Here is a 16,425-nt window from a genome sequence, read left to right as displayed (position 1 = left end):
TCAGGCCGTTCCTCACTACCCTTGAGTCTCCAGTTCCAGGTCTCTTCATTGTGCCCGCCTCCTTCTGCTGCTCTTCCTCTTCCATTCCTCCACTACCTACTTGCTCGTCGTAGTGGCTCCTGGGGTCTCTGAGTACCTAGGTCATGTCAGAAGTAGTCTCAGGGGTGCTCTGCTCTGCTCTGCTCATGCATTATGGTGTCAGGCAGGGGTCATCTCAGAGTAGTTCCCTGTATGGGCCCTATGGTGCCAGTCTGGTGGCCACCTCAGGTTTGGACCTTGCCCGGTCTGCCCTAGTGGCCCCTTGTGAAGGTCATCTGTCTCAGATTCACTCCCACTGAGGGTCTGAAGGCCTAGGCAGGAGTTCTTCTAGTCTGAGACAGACTATTCCATTCTGGAAGCCCATCTGGGCCTTCTGGTACCAGGCTAATGGGAGTCTCCGGGTGCTTGTCTCAGCGAGTGATAGGCTGCTAATCATTCAGACGTTCACAGGTCAAAACTGAGCATAGACACAGCCTCTCTCCTCTCTGCCATCTACAGATGCACATGTGATGGCAGCCGCAACTGCAACATCTCTAGGGACAGGAGTCCTCATCTTTTTGCAGCTAATAGCAGGCAGGAGTGAGTAACTCCCTTGACGATTGGTGCTGTGATCTCCTGGGAATGATAGCACTGTGGAAATACAGAGAGATAGGAGGCTCTGATTCCAGTTTGTTAAGAACTCTTTCTGAACTTTAGTTTCCTTGTCAACCTTCAGTTCTGTGTACTGAGCCTTGAGGAACAAGTAGCAATGTCCTCAGGTTTCATATAAGTGACAGCTGGCCCTTGCTCTTGGGGGAATACAGTCTGAGGAGAGAAGACAACCATATTCCAGTTTTAATATTATTGAAGAAAGTTCTGGGTCACTGAAGCCCAAAGAAGGAGAGTGGGCAGCAACTGGGATCTTAGGGGAGCTTATACCGTCAAAAGACCCATGATTCTCTGGCAACCCATCTTTCCCAAGGGGGAGCCAGGCCTAGCATCAAACTACTTTGTTCAAAAGTTTAGCCTCGCTAAAAAATGCTGTTGTTGTTGTTGTTGTTGTTGCTGCTGCTAATGATGATGATGATGATGATGATGATGATGATGATGATGATGAAGCTGGAGTGAGGGCTCATCCAAGAGTGTGTTCTGTTCTTGCAGGATCCCAAGTTTGGTTCCCAGCACCACACTGGACACATGACCACAGCCTATAACTCCATCGCCTCTCACCTCAGAGGACACTGGCAATCGCGTGCGTGCGTGCGTGTGCGTGCACGTGTGCGTGTACATGCGCGTGTGTGCGTGCGTGTGTGTGTGTGTGTGTGTATGTGTGTACAAAATCAATAAGTAAAATAAAATAAGTAAAAGTTTATCCGTGTTTTTAAAAGTAAGCTACTCGGAGAAGCATCTTCACCAGAAGAAGCATACTCGCCATAGGAAAATCCCCTTTTCAAAAACTGGCAGAACTTGCATCTGCAAAAAAGCAAGAAAAAGCCAGCATTCCAAAGCTTTGAGTTGGCGTCTCTGGCAGTGTGCACCCTGGAACCTGATGGCTATGCAGTGAGAACATTTGGGAAGTAGCCACATCGTAGATGTTCCCAGCTCTGCGTCTTCACCCTGTGGTGTCTTGTCCCTGGCTCCAAGGCTGCCCTGACAGATGGTCCTTGGCGGCCATTACTGGCAGCAGGAGAGTGAGGAGAAGTAATGCTGGACCAGCAGACTACTGTGCCTGCTGGGGGAAGAGGTGGTGTGATGGATGAGCCTCGGTGTGAGCAGTTTAGTCAGGGCTGCAAGTCCGGAGCCAAAAGCTGGAGCCTCTAGAAAATACTTGTATATTTCCTGCATGATTCCCCAGCGTGTGCGTTCATCTCGAGCATTTTGGATGTTCCGTTGTAAATAATGATTTTCCTCTTTGGCTTGATGCATGACTCATGCTCGGATCTCTTTCTTTCTCTCTGTGTCTCTCACAGATGTGGGAGGAGGCCATCGCCCTGGGCAAGGAGCTTGCGGAGCAGTACGAAACGGAGATGTTTGACTATGAGCAGCTCAGTGAACTGCTGGTCAGTCCTTGCCTAGGTTTGGGTTTGGGATCTGACTTAGATTTCCCATTCAGTTTTCATGTTGAGATCCACTTCACATGTTCTCTTGGCTTTGACCTGTCCCTTCTTTTATTGTCTTGGGAAATGGCTGTCCTTTATCTGCTGGCTGTCGCCAGCCTGTGAAAATTCATTCTTTATTCTCAAGTAGGCCAAGGACTTAAACCTGGCATTAGTGATGCACATCAGGTGCTTACATGCTAAGGCCATGAGTCTTGGCAGCCAGAGCTTCAGCTAGCTTAAAGTGCTCAAGAGGAGGTGGACAGGTTGTGGCCAGAACCCTTCTAGCCATGACATCCTCTAAGTTTTTACTTGCTGCCTTCTCAGACAATTTTTTTTTTTTGTGCACAGCAGGCCACGTTTATGACAGAGTATTTGCCTATAATTTAGGACAGAATAATCCTGTCCTTCAAATTCTCCCAGTATCTGCTCTGTATCCCAAAAAAAAAAAAAAAAAAAAACATTGAAGGCATGGGGAAATCATTTCCATGGATTATTGAAAATACACTCAAAAGACAACCAGCGACCAAGTGTGGCTTGTTTAGGTCTACCTTGCTGAGCAGCATGAAAAATAATGTCAAAATTGAAATTCAGCCAAGTATAGGCATCAGGCCCCCAAGAAGAATCCAGAAGGGTGGGTGCTCCAATGCTCTATGGGACCCTGAGATGAGTTTTCATTTTTCATTCCAGAAAAAGCAGGCTCAATTTTATGAGAACATCGTCAAGGTGATAAGACCGAAGCCAGACTATTTTGCTGTTGGCTACTATGGACAAGGATTCCCTTCATTCCTTCGGGTAAGTTTGATTCTTCTTGTTCTAAACCAGCATCACTTGCTCAACAGAGAGACCCCTCTGGTCTTTGTGATTTACAGAGCAAAGTCAGATGTTGACTCTGGGGCACAAGAGAGGGACCAAAAATATCTAATTACATTAGGACTCTGGTTACATATAGAGATTTTGAGTGATTTTTTTTTCCCTGAAAGAACTTTTCTCAGAGATTTGTATGTGTGTTTAGTTGTGTCGAAATATACATAGCAAACTGGAGAGATGGCTCAGTAGGCCAAGCACTTGCTGCAAGTGCAAGGACCTGAGTTCAAATCCCCAGAACCTATTTAAAGCCAGACTCAATGGCACATATCCACAAAGCCAGCACTCCTACCAAAAGATAGGATGTGGGTACAGGAGACCCTGTGCACGCTCATAGGGCAGCTAATCTGGTGTGTATATAGTAGTAAACAACAACGGGACCCTGTCTCAAACAAAGTACAGGATGTTACCAATACTCATGGCTCCTCACAGCTCCATAAACACTCTGAGGGATGCGTGCACATTTTTATTAAAACTTTAGTGCCTTTGTGTGTACCCCACATTTTTGTGTCTCAAGGAAAAGAGAACTCATCCTTGGGCTTGACACACTCATGCTCATGGCGGGTTAGGATCCGGTCCCCAGGCGTGATACAGGGCCACCAACCATGGCTATAGCTATCAAGTCCCAACAGCAAGGCAGCAGCCTGACTGAGCATGAGATGGAGTGCCCCCGGGAGGCACAGTGCAATACAGTCTGAAGCCCTGGCTACTACAGGCCCCAGGGACCGTCCTGGGTCACTTCCACCATCAAAGGACAAAATATAAAGTAAGACTAAAGAGTTTAAAGTGCTTGATTAATATTGAGCTGACTTTCCCGACACACCTGAATAACTCTGTAGCAATATATCCATTACGCTTCACAGATCACCTGGCAGGGGTCAGTCTGACAATGACATTACCAGTTACCAAAAAGTGGGCGGAATCCAAGCTGCCGAGAGAGCAGACGCTGAGCGCTCTGCCCGTTCCCTTGGCGCTGTTTCTCTCCATAAATTGAGCTCATTGCTTTTTTGCATTCTTATTAATATTTATCATTCTCACAAGGAATAAATATCTCTGACTCTATGCACATTTCCCCCATTTTCATGTTTGGATGGACTACCGCAGAATCCAAAGTAATGGACATTTCTGGAAAATATTATTAGTGTTTTTCATCTATACTGTTTTTCTATTAAAGCCTTTATGTGTTTTTATTATTGTGCCTTCTTCGAGGGTAAAGCTTAATAAATGCATGCTACTTTCTGAGTGGTCTGCTCTCTAGTAAATCTCGCTGCATTCCTGAAATGTTTGGCTTCCTAGAGCCTCACAGGAGGCCCAGACTCTGTATTTATATTTCTAATTAAGACTACATATTACTTTGCTTTCTGCTTGACATTTTTCTTCCAGAAAAAAATAGGGCATTTTTTTCCTTCCGTAATGATGCTTCAAGCCATACCTAAGCACAAAGCGGGGGAGAAAAATCTAATCCTTAAACTGTTACTTCCTTAGTCATTTGTTAAACTGCAGAAAACATCAGGACTTGAAAAGGGGATCTTTCGGGTTGGTTTGGATTGTTACAAAAAACACTTCAGACTGGGTGATTCATAAACAACAAAAATGGATTGCTCCTAGATCTAGAGGCTTGGAAGCCCAAGACAAGACAATTCTGTGTCTGATGAGGTCGGGTATGGTAGGAGAAGAAAATTTAGAGACCTTAGCAGAGCTAGTCCATTCCCAACATGCACAACTACCCAACAGCCATTACACTGATGACTGTATTTCAGTGTTTAAAGGATAGAAGGGTGGTGGGGTCCTTCAAGCCACAGCAAGGGCAGGTGTCTCCCCTTATCTCTGTGAGAACGTGCTGATTAGACAAGTTTTTACTCATGGCTGAGTCAACACAGATCTAAGAATGTGTGGCAAATGCTGTTACCTCAGCCCCTCTCTTGCTCCTCTCACTCTATCTTCCTCCTTCTCGCTACCACCAACCCTATCTGTCCATGGGCAGCTACTGATAAGGCAGGGCTTCACCTAGCCTCACTAGCTGATGCAGACAGGCCTCCCAGTAGATAGCAGAGACACAGGAAAGGACTAGGCAGTTTAAGAGGAGATAGTCTTCAAATGACAGCAGTGGTGTCACATTGTAGCCACTGACACCTGTTTGTGACTGAGCTGGCACACAGAACTCTCTGGTCCTTGAAGAGATCTGTTAATATATCTCAGGACCCTTCCTTCCAAATGTATGTGGTGTGACTGCTCAAACCCACAGAGAGGATAAGGCTGGTGTTAGGGGAGTGCCTATTCACCTATGCACATAGTAGAGCTCCCTGGTCTGGCCTGTGCTAACAGCTTCCAGTGAAATCTAGATTGGAATCGACAAAGCCAGTCCTAAGAGCTGTGTACACCTTGTCGTTGTGAGTAAGGATCCTACAGAGCTCATGCTGCCAGAAGGAAGTCCTACCTTCCACTCACTTCCAGGCTTCAAGGAGGCCTGGAGCTCAGGGTCTTCCTATTTGGCCAGGGTCCCTTTCCTCCATTTCTGCTGATCTCCATGTGATACCCAGGTCAGGCTCTAAGGACCTCCTCTTAGTCCCACGCAGAGCTGTATTCTTTTTGGCAGAGGCATGATGATTTACTTAATTAGGGCTACAAGGAGGAGGCAGCTGCCATTGGCCACTGGGTTCTCATGCCAACTCTTTCCTGTGTCTGGTAGCCAAGTAACACAGGACTCAATTCGCAGGAGAGAAACTTAAAGAAATGAATTAATTTTACACATACATATGGATTTTCACAAGAGAATACATTCCAACTATATGACCAGAGTTGATGCTGTTTTGTTTTGTTTTGTTTTTGTTTTTGTTTTGACAAAGAGCAATGAATTAACAAAATAAAAGCAAGACAGACAACGGGATAGAAACTTCTGGGATGTTATTGAGAGAGATAGGTAGGTGGTTATCTATAGTGGAGCATGAAAGGCTCCCCTAGTTAGAATCCTATTACTTCCTTCAAAATGAAAGTAGAGGCTAATAGGTGTGTTGGCACACGCCTTTAACCCCAGCATTCAGGAGGCAAAGGCAAGAGGTCAGCCTGGTTTACACAGTGAGTTCCGGGACAGACAGAGCTACATAATAGAGACTCTGTCTCCAATATATATATATATATATATGGAGGAGAAGGAGGATGAACAAGCCCTATAGTGGCAAGTGTGTGTGTGTGTGTTCATGTGCCATGGTGTGCATATGGAGGCCGGAAGACAACTTGTGAGAGTCACTTCTTCTTGCATCATGTGGGTCCCAGGGACTGAACTAGGCTTGCCCGGCTTGGCTTACAAAAAAGTACCTTTCCCTACTACGCCATCTTGCTGACCACCTTCACAGGTCTGTAATGGGTCCTTCTTGATAAGAATAAAGCTCACAGTGAGTGTTCAGCTATATGATTTTTGGTGCTCTTGATTAGAGAGTATAGTTGCTGGTTGTTCTTAAATTCAGTGGCTTAAAAAGAAACGAAACTGTCCAAACCAAACAACAAACAAACAAGACTGTCAACCACATTTGAAGACCAGCACTCTGCGTGAGCTTTGCTCAGTTCCCCACCTGTGGCATTATTTAACAAAGGTCACTGTCTGCAGGGGAAAGTCTTTATTTACCGTGGAAAAGAATATGAGCGTCGGGAAGATTTTGAAGCTCGGCTGTTAACTCAGTTTCCAAATGCTGAGAAAATGAAGACGACGTCTCCACCCGGTGATGACATTAAGACTTCTCCTGGCCAGTGTATCCTTTAAGGCAGCAGGAGGGCCATTCATGGGGACATGGGTGTGCTGGTGCATGCAGGGAGCAGGGCTTCTCTTGGTTGACATGTATGCTGCCAACTGGTCCTTAACCCTCTTTCCTCAGACATCCAGTGCTTCACTGTGAAGCCCAAGCTAGATTTGCCTCCTAAATTTCACCGGCCAGTGTCTGAACAGATTGTAAGGTAACCATGCTAATATTCTTACCAATAAGAGGTTGCAAGGTACTGATGGGTCTCTTGCTAATAAGTCTACCTTTTTAAGTGTAGACTTTAACCTTTGACGAATATGCTAAATGTTTCTTCTCTCCTCTTCCATCCACAAGGAAATCTAATGATTTCTGGCACCCACAAAAGCGAAAGAAAGTTATTAGAGTGGTGCTCAGGGTTCCTTTCCCGGGGTCTGCAAAGATGAAAACCAGAAGGAAGTAGGCCTTGGGTCTCCTTAGAGACCACAGATCAGGATAGAATGCCCAGCAGTGTTCAAACCCAGCCCTACCCCTATCCTGTGGAGATAAAGACCCATTGCCTTTTATGATATGGAAGCAGAGATTGGAGTATTTGCTCCTCATTAAGGTACAAAACAAAACTCTTTTGCCCTGGGATTAGAGGGATAATTCCTTTGGTAAAGCACTTTCTTAGCAAGCATTTGGGCCTCAGTTTTACCCCTAGTACCCATATTAAAAACAAACAAACAAACAAACAAACAAAAACAAACAGAAGCCACCAGGTAGAATGCTTTATGCTTTAACCAGCAATGGCAAAGCAGAAAGCTAAGACTGCAGAATCCCTGTGAACTCATTGGTCAACAAGCAGAGCTACTTGGCAAAGTTCCAAGCTATTGAGAGACCTTGTCTCAAACAGAGAGTGGAAGGTGCCTGAAAGACCATGCCAAGGGCTGTCCTTTGACCTACATGCACCCCCCACTAATGACCACACAGACCCGGCCATGCAGGGGCATCTAAACTGCACATATCCCAGTGGGACTGAGCCCACACACCCTTGCTGAGCTGCAGCGGACTCTGAGGGGGCGCTGTGGAGTCAGCTCCCTGCAGGCCCTTCGCTGTGGTGAGTCATCTCTTTGATCTCTGTGCTTCTGGGAACTGCAGCCTCTTTGAGGCCTGCTCCTCCTCTGGTGTATTTGTTCCACATCCTGGAGTTCCGTGGACCCTTTAGCCTTTCAGCACGGCTGCCTTGGAAGTCATGGAAACAGACTAGGCCTGCCTTTCTAGTGTGTTCACAGAAAGTAGCAGCAGGCAAAGAGAGAATCCCAGGGCCCCTCACGTGGCTGGCTCTGTGTATATTCTCTCATGGGGAGAGAATTAGCTCGCTCTCTCTCTCTCTCTCTCTCTCTCTCTCTCTCTCTCTCTCACACACACACACACACACACACCCTTCACAAGCATGGGCTACCCCCTACCCACTAAGGCAGACAGATAAACAACAGGTTGTTTGTGGTCCTGTGTACCACTCAGCTAAATCTGTATCTCAAAAATCTGAAACTAGAGTGCATGACACCTTTCTTTTTTAAAAGATCCATATTGTCAGTTTCTCTAGATAAGCTAACTGGGGCAGAGGCAGGTGGATCTTTGTGTGTTCAAAGCCAGCCTTGTCTATATAGCAAGGTACAAGCCGTCCAGGGCTGCATAATGAAACTATCTCAAAACATCTCTATATACATACATACATACATACATACATACATACATACATACATACAAGCATATGGTGAGTATGTAGTTTTATTATTTATTATATATTACATATATCACTAATTCACATATATATTTATATCACTAAACCCACACATTATTGTTTTTTAAAAACAATGCACATGGAATCTACAAGCCTTTTCTCCCCTTCACTTCACCTTGCCAAGCCTGTGGCCAGTCCACCTTATTCAGCATCTCTTCTCCCCTGAGGGCTTGTCGAGACAGAGAGGAGGCAAAGGCTCCAGTCAGGTTTTCTACCTGCAGTGTCCCTCCAGGAGCTGCTGAGGGAGGAGCCAAGGCTTGGGGTCAAATTTGGGGACACTTCCAGAGATGCAGTACTGTGTTCTGGAAAGGACCCCCCCCCCCCCAGTCTAACATCAATTCGGCTGCTTTCAGGTTAAAAGTCTAATGCTTTTTCTGTCTCTATAGTTTTTACAGGGTGAATGAGGTACAGCGATTCGAATATTCACGGCCCATCCGGAAAGGGGAGAAAAACCCAGACAATGAATTTGCGGTAATTCAAAAACAACACCACCATCTATAACTACCATGACAATGGCCCAGATCCTCACCTATTCTTCCAGCCATAGAAGAGCAGAACACATCACCACAGGCCACCATGGACGGTGTTGAATGTTTCTGTAGACTTCAGGCAGACATCCTAAGCATTACATTCCAGAAAAGCTAGTAACATCTCACAGAGCTTATCACTGAGATAGCTGAGACATGAAATAATGGACCAATGGCATTAGGGTGTTGGGTATATCCTTCTACTGAATGTAAAATAATAATAATTAGTCTTAACCCCACCTAGCTTCAAATGAATGAGACTCAAACTAGGATTTATTTATTAGGCTCTGTGCAATCATGAGGGGACAACCCCTAATCTAATCCTCTAACACTCATCTCAGTGCTCAGAACTTCAGAGGCTAATTTGGCCTTGGTGACAATGGCAGTCAGGTGAGGCCAGCACTAGACCTCCCTGTAACTCATCACACTGCAGCAGGATTCTCGCTGCCATTCTGGACTGGGTGATCTGTGGGGCCACAACATGCTTCTCCAACCTGAACCCAGTATCATCTCCCTGGTCATGACAACCAGTCAGAATTCTAGACACTGCCAGGTATTTCTTTAGTTTTCAGCCACCACATTGACTCTGGAAATAGTAACACACACACATACACACACACACACACACACCACACACCACACTACACCACACACACACACACCACACACCACACCACACCACACACACACATACACACACCATACCACACCACACACACACACCACACACCACACACATACCACACACCACACACACACACACACACACACACAGAATCTGTAGAAATGAGCTGATGTAATGGAGTCCATTATAAAGGCATCAGACAAACCAGTAGTTTGAGATGCTAAGACTCCTGACTGTCACTCCTCCTTGTAGAATCCCTCTTCAGACCCATATTCCAAGGAGACTTTAGCCCCTTAGTAACAGCAAAGACCAGCCATAGCCTCATTTCTTGTCTAGAGGCCTTTGGGGTATAGGAGGCCAAAGGCGAATTAACACCCACACCTGACCCAAAGCATAGTTTGAAGCTTGCTGTCAGGGTTACTTTGGCAAGAAGGACTCTGAGTTTCCGCAACACCTGCTGGGAGTCACCTTAATGACATCCCCTCTGGCCCAGAGACAAGTGTCCTTGTGTGATGGCAGGACTTTGGAGTGAGTTGACTCATGGTTTCGAGACAAAGGTTGTGTTCCTTGGCCAGTACCAACATCCCAGGCCTTTGATGACTGGCCCTTAGAGCACTGACTAGGGTCAGAGCCTAGGCACAGACAACCTGGGCACACACACTAAGAGTAGATTAACAGTTTTCTGAGTATTTTTCTCACAATAATCATGTCATTCTTTTTGCAATGTCAGGCGCCCGGGGATTTATTGACTTCCCCCCATTACCCGTACCTCATCTTGCAGTATGGATATTCTTATGTACGGAATAGACACATGGAGGCCAAGCAGACTGCTGAAGGGTGCTCAGCGAGCCGGCAGCAGAGCTAAGAATAACTGAGACACCTGACATTTTGAGCTGCGCTAAGCCTCAGATCTTGTGCTGCTTCTAGATGGCCCCAAAATCCTCTGATGGCCCCATTTGGGTCTTCACACTTAGATGGAACATTCAGAAGCCACTGGATTTAGCCCTCCGTAGCCTGACAAAGGTTCAGGCTTCCAGACTAGAGCAAAGTGTTCTTCTGTAGTGACAAGCTTGACCCTGGCCCCTTCTATAGGGCTTCTGACCCCAAGGGCAAGGCTAGGAAAGCTTCTCGATGAAGCCAAGAGCTGTGCTCAGCATCTACAAGCCTGGCCAGGGGTGGGGGGGGTGGGGGGGTATGAAACTTTAGGAGGGGATGAAACTTTAGGAGGAGACGCCAAGGTGGGGGCCTGAGTAAGGAACTAGGCATCAGTATAGGATATTCACAAGTGTATGGCCACGGAGCAGGCAGTGGATAGACTCTGAAAGGCTACCTTTTTCTCTGGTAAGTCCCCAGGAACACAAGCAGAAGAACCTGGGCTGGGAAATAAAGATCTGCCTGTGACCAGAAAGCTCCTGTGGTCTCCTTGCTTTGCCTGGTACCTCAGATATTCTCAAAGCCAGGCCAGCTTTCTATAGTTGTCATCCCATGACTAGCTAGGTCTGCGAAGGCGGCAGTCTGGAGGGTTATTTGCCTGTCTGCTAGAGCTGAGGGACCAGCCATTAAAGAGCCAGACAGAATGAGTCTCATTGGGTTGAAAGCATTTCCTGCAGGACATTAGGTACAGCAGCATTATGAAGACTACAGTTTGGAAACGACTTTTATTTAGAATATAGGTAGGGCTGAGGTTGTATCTTGATGGTAGGATACTTACCTAGAATGCAGGAAGAGCTAGGTCTGAGACCCAGTGCTGCAAAAGCTAAGTGAATATTGTGGTGTACATCTGTAATCCCAGCACTAAGGATCACAAGTCCAGGTTCATCCTCAGCTAACTTCCAAGTTTGGGCCAGTGGGGACTCCATGAGACCTGTTTCAAAACAAACAAACAAAATATACATGGGGAAAAGGCATAACACTGGGAGAGAAGCCTTGAATAAAGGCCACTAAATGTAATTGTAGCGATTTTATTGAAGCACAAGAGGTCAGTTTCAGGAAACCTTGTCCTTGATGCATGTGTGTCTTTGAGTTTCTTTTGAACTCTAGGGAAGGCTAATTTGAATCTTAGGTAAGGCTAGTGTAAAATGCACTTGGATCCCTCCCCCAAACACACTCACTTAAGAGGGAACCCCTCCCATTCTGAGGTATTTGTGCAACCCCTGACCACCCACTACATTTCCTTGCCAAACAGCAAAGAGGCCTGCTTGCTAGGTAAGAAATGGGGTACTTTGATAGTGTACTATAGCTGTCAAGAAGAACTTGACTCTTGAGGTTCCCCTAGCACACACCTGTCCTTTGTAATCACAGGACAATCTTGTCCTGCTAGAGGACCCACATGATGGGGCACACAGATATCCAGCAGAACAGAGCCCCCTCCTACTGGTGCTACCCTCCTGACGTGTATTGCATGGGCTTTTCTTACAGAATATGTGGATCGAGAGAACCATCTATACTACGGCCTATAAACTGCCAGGAATTTTAAGGTGGTTTGAAGTCAAATCTGTCTTCATGGTAAGAATACAACCTAGAAGGAGATACCTGTCTCCCTCTCCTATTGCATTTGACACCTCCCCCCGCCCCCCCCCCCCCCGTGTCCTCAAGAATGTTGTGATTGCTATGGCCTGTTGCATGCTACAAACCCTTCAGCACATGTCACCACCCTGTGTGAACCTCAGAGCATCAATGGCTCCCTGTCTCCATCAGCATCTTCTTTCCAAAGCTGTGTGGCCACCCTCAGGGCTAGCTAACAGGAAACCCATTTCTTCTCACACATTAGCAATCTCAGCCAGAGCTGTGCTGCTCCGTGAACTTTGCACCAAGACTCTGCCTGGCACTTTGGTTGTCATCTCATGATAAATAACAAATAGAATTTACCCTTTCAAGTAAGAATGGATTCCTCCTGGGACATATTTTTAAAGACACAATTCCCATTGTATTAACCAAGCTTTGTCTTGCTATGGAACAGTGTTATTTTGTTGTTTGGCTTTGTTTATGAAAGGGTATTTTACTGTCATCTATAGCCAAGGTACACCATGTATATGCAATGCCTGCTGAAGCCAGAAGAGAGGGCGTTGTGAGTTAGGAGTTACACGAATGGTTTGTGAGCCACCATGGGGATACCCAGACTCAAACCCAAGTCTTCTGGAAGAGCAGCCTGTTCTCTTAACCATTAAGCCATCTCTAACACCATGGGGCAGTTTTATTTACATGAAACTCACATTTGTGGGGAGTTACAAGATGACTTCACTAATGAAACACAGAGCTCCACCATAGGATTATTGCCAGGACTGAAACATCAGATATATGACAGTTGCCACATAAAACAATCCCCTGAAAGGATGGGATGTGGTAGCCACACTTGGCAGAATGCTTGTCTTGTGTACATGTTGGCTTTTATCTGCAACATAAACTGAGTGTGGCAGTGCACACCTATAATCCTAGCACACGGGAGGATCCCAAGCCCCCAGTGTTACCTTGAGCTGTATGTTGAATCTGAAACCAACCTGGGCTACATGATATTCTGTCTCAAGAAAAAAAAAAATCTAATTAAAATATGCTTTTGTTCGTGTGCCTTCACTGGGCTGGATCCCACATCAGGCGATGGCTCCTGCCATTCAATTAAGAGTGAGTCCCTGAAACACCTGGTGATTTGGCTTAAGGACTTGGCTAGGCTTGCCAAATTGACTTTTCCCTTCTGTATGTCCACCGATCTTTTTTGCCTATGCCAATGAGAACTCTGGGCCCTTCTATGAACACATGTCACTGCTCTACCAGATTTCTCCACCCCACCACAGTCAAGATGGAGCCCCCAACTCCTTTGCTCCCAGAGTCTTCAGGATCTGAGACCTCTATTCTGTTTCCCAAAGCAACCAAGGTAGAAGGAAGGCAGTTATCCATTAGACCATGAGACCATTAGGGTAGCCAGGCTACAATCTGGCAGAGAGTCTTCAAATCTGCATTAACATGCACAAAATGGCTAAAATTTCATAAGCCCAAATACCTGTATTTTTAGTGAAACCATGTGTTAGAAGGAAAGCGTACAGGAAGCCAGGGAGGCTGCCTTACCTGGGCACTCTACAGTAGCAGGGCGATGCCCACCATGTTCTTTTCCTTACAGGTCGAGATCAGTCCACTGGAAAACGCCATTGAGACGATGCAGCTGACCAATGACAAGATCAGCAGCATGGTCCAGCAGCACCTGGACGACCCGGGCCTGCCTATCAACCCCCTGTCCATGCTCCTGAATGGCATTGTGGATCCCGCTGTCATGGGTGGCTTTGCCAATTATGAGAAGGCACGTGACACACCTGGGACAGCCTAAGCATTCACAAATTCCATTCCTGGGACCCAGAAGTTATGCTGGAGAGTCACCTTCACTTTCCAGCACTCTGGGGTTATTAAGGGTCTACATATTCCATTCTGGAGACAAGCAGGAGTCCAGATGTTTACCCGAGAGAGCATAGGTGCAGTAGAGAGTCTCTGGCCTCCCTTAATAGTAGCTCTGTGGGGATGGGTAGAAATTGAAGATCATATGGTACAGGCTAAGCCAGTTCTGCTCACCATAGTGTACTGCCTATTTTTGCAAATGCTAGGGCTGTATGCATTTATTTATGTCTTATCCAGGACAGTTTTCCTAATGTAGCATTAGTATTTTGAGCCACTATGTCTGTGTGGCTCAAGACCAAAATCATGTGTCTGTTGGCCCTACACAAAAGAAGCTTGTTGACACAAATCTAAACCTGAGACCAAAAGGGCTCTCCTGGTGAGCTGCCAGTGATCCTGTAAGACAAGTTAGTGCCTTCCCAATGTCTGTGCCTTCCAGACAAATCTTTGTCTGGCTAGAATCAATAGAACAGAAGAATTCAGCTACAAAGGTGAACAAACTTCCAGGCATTGGTACAGCTGGGAGGGCCATAGCCACTGCTGCTCAGTAGGGACTAAGCCCCCTAGGTCCTCTGTGGCCTTTCTAGATTCCTGGAAACCTGTGGGCTTCACATGCTGTATTTGACCTCAAGCTCTGGGGAGGGTCCAACCATAGGCCTCCAAGGAGTGCCATAGGAGGGCTGTGGGGCTGGGTTGTGTGTGGTTCTCTTCCCAAGGCTCCTACACACAGTGCTATGATGGACAATCATACATGCTAAAAAGTTCTCCCTGTCTCCACAGGCTTTCTTCACAGACAGATACCTGCAGGAACATCCTGAGGCCCATGGTCAGATCGAGAAGCTTAAGGACCTGATAGCCTGGCAGGTTTGTATGTCTGGGAAAGGAAGATGGGTATCCAGGGCCCATCCACATACATTCCTACCAGCATAGTAGCTTCTGGGTCAACACACTCACAAGGATAAAGTCACACACCCACAAAATTCTGTATTGCAAATGAACAAGATCTGTTGGGAAACCTTTGTCTAGCTGGAATTAATGTCATATGAGGTAGACTCAGGCTACAAAAGCTCATGCCTCAGCCTCTATGGTGGGGGGGGGTGGCGGAGGAAGGGGGGAGAGAGAGAGAGACAGAGAGAGAGAGAGAGAGAGAGAGAGAGAGAGAGAGAGAGAGAGAGAGAGAGAGAGAGATCCACAGGGTAGCTGCAGCCTGCCCACCACTTCTGCTGTGTGGAGGGAGCTCCAGATCCAAAGGATGAGTGTCCTTGTTTGTGTTTGCCCAGCTGTGGTTCTGAATGTTGTATTGGTTCCATTCTTGCTTCTAGGCTGAGCCCTTCTTGGCTATCTACTTCAAGAGTAGGGAGCTGCAGAGGGCCCCTTGTGTTCCTCTGGTGTCTGTGCTTCCCAGAACCCCTAAGCTGGGTGTTCTGTACTTACACCATCTATAATTGTTCTACCACTGGAGCAACTTGCTAGAGGTTTCCTCACATAGGCAGCAAGGATGTGCTGACATCAGGATATTCCCCATTAGCCAGACTGCAAAAGCTGGGAGTAGGCCATCCTGTACTTCAGTTAGGAATATGCCCAATCTGTAGCCAACGTGTGAAAGGGTTGAGCAGGGGCCTATGCTGCATGCACGGCTAAGCCTGGCCCTAGACTCTTGAGTGGGCCTAAGGATATCTAGGCTCAGCAGAGATGCTCTTGCTACGAGACTTTTCCTACATTCTGTACTGACTCCTAAAAGAATCTCTTACTGGTGACATCTCTGTTATCAGCACATTAGCCAATGAGACCACTAGTGTGGGACTGAGTTACTGCTTATAGCCAAGTTGGAAGTCTTCTAAATTTGCATCTAGATGACTAGATTTTCACAACTCTGACACATGCACACATACATGCACACACACACACACACAAACACACATGTGCATGCACACACATACACACATGCACCCCAATTCTAATTGTGCCCCTCAAGTCCTGTCTTCCCTCAGGTTCCAGCATCTGCTCTTCTGCTTTCAGTCTGGCTGAACCTAATGACTCTGAAGCAATTCTCATGAGTAGAACTGTATATGATTGGTTCTTTGGAATGTCTTATTTCACTCGACATATGGCTTTAAGGTTCATCCATGTTGTAGCTTTTGTTAGAATATCTTTTTGTGAGGCCAAAGAATATTCTGCTGTGTGGCAATGCTACAATTTATCCATACATCCGTTGGGAGGATTTGGATTATGTCACTTTGAGGCTGGTCTGACTAACAGTGAAATGAACACAAGTTCACAGATGCCTGTCATCCCCTTGCTTCCTGTCCTCTGCATATGCTGATTGCTGGATCTTCTTTCTGTATTGTATAAAATTCTAGGTCTGGGGTTTTTAGCTGTTACCAAACTTATCTCCAGT

The 16,425-nt window shown here is 46.3% G+C and overlaps 1 protein-coding gene and 1 non-coding gene across 2 annotated transcripts in view; one reads left to right on the top strand and one right to left on the bottom strand.

The window, feature by feature from the left end:
* Dock1 (dedicator of cytokinesis 1) overlaps positions 1-16,425 on the top strand; it is a 510,172-nt gene that overhangs the window by 468,780 nt on the left and 24,967 nt on the right. The window contains exons 39-46 of the mRNA XM_052196505.1: positions 1,989-2,078; positions 2,805-2,909; positions 6,586-6,727; positions 6,851-6,929; positions 8,885-8,969; positions 12,069-12,155; positions 13,762-13,938; positions 14,808-14,891. Coding sequence (XP_052052465.1) covers positions 1,989-2,078; positions 2,805-2,909; positions 6,586-6,727; positions 6,851-6,929; positions 8,885-8,969; positions 12,069-12,155; positions 13,762-13,938; positions 14,808-14,891 — 849 coding nt within the window. The remainder of the gene's footprint in view (positions 1-1,988; positions 2,079-2,804; positions 2,910-6,585; positions 6,728-6,850; positions 6,930-8,884; positions 8,970-12,068; positions 12,156-13,761; positions 13,939-14,807; positions 14,892-16,425) is intronic.
* LOC127676563 (small nucleolar RNA SNORA17) lies at positions 456-583 on the bottom strand. Its single transcript, XR_007976032.1, has one exon. It is a non-coding gene; the product is annotated as a small nucleolar RNA SNORA17 (small nucleolar RNA).

Source organism: Apodemus sylvaticus, chromosome 1 (assembly GCF_947179515.1).
Source record: "Apodemus sylvaticus chromosome 1, mApoSyl1.1, whole genome shotgun sequence".
Taxonomy (NCBI): Eukaryota; Metazoa; Chordata; class Mammalia; order Rodentia; family Muridae; genus Apodemus; species Apodemus sylvaticus.
This window is presented reverse-complemented; position numbering and strand designations above follow the sequence as displayed.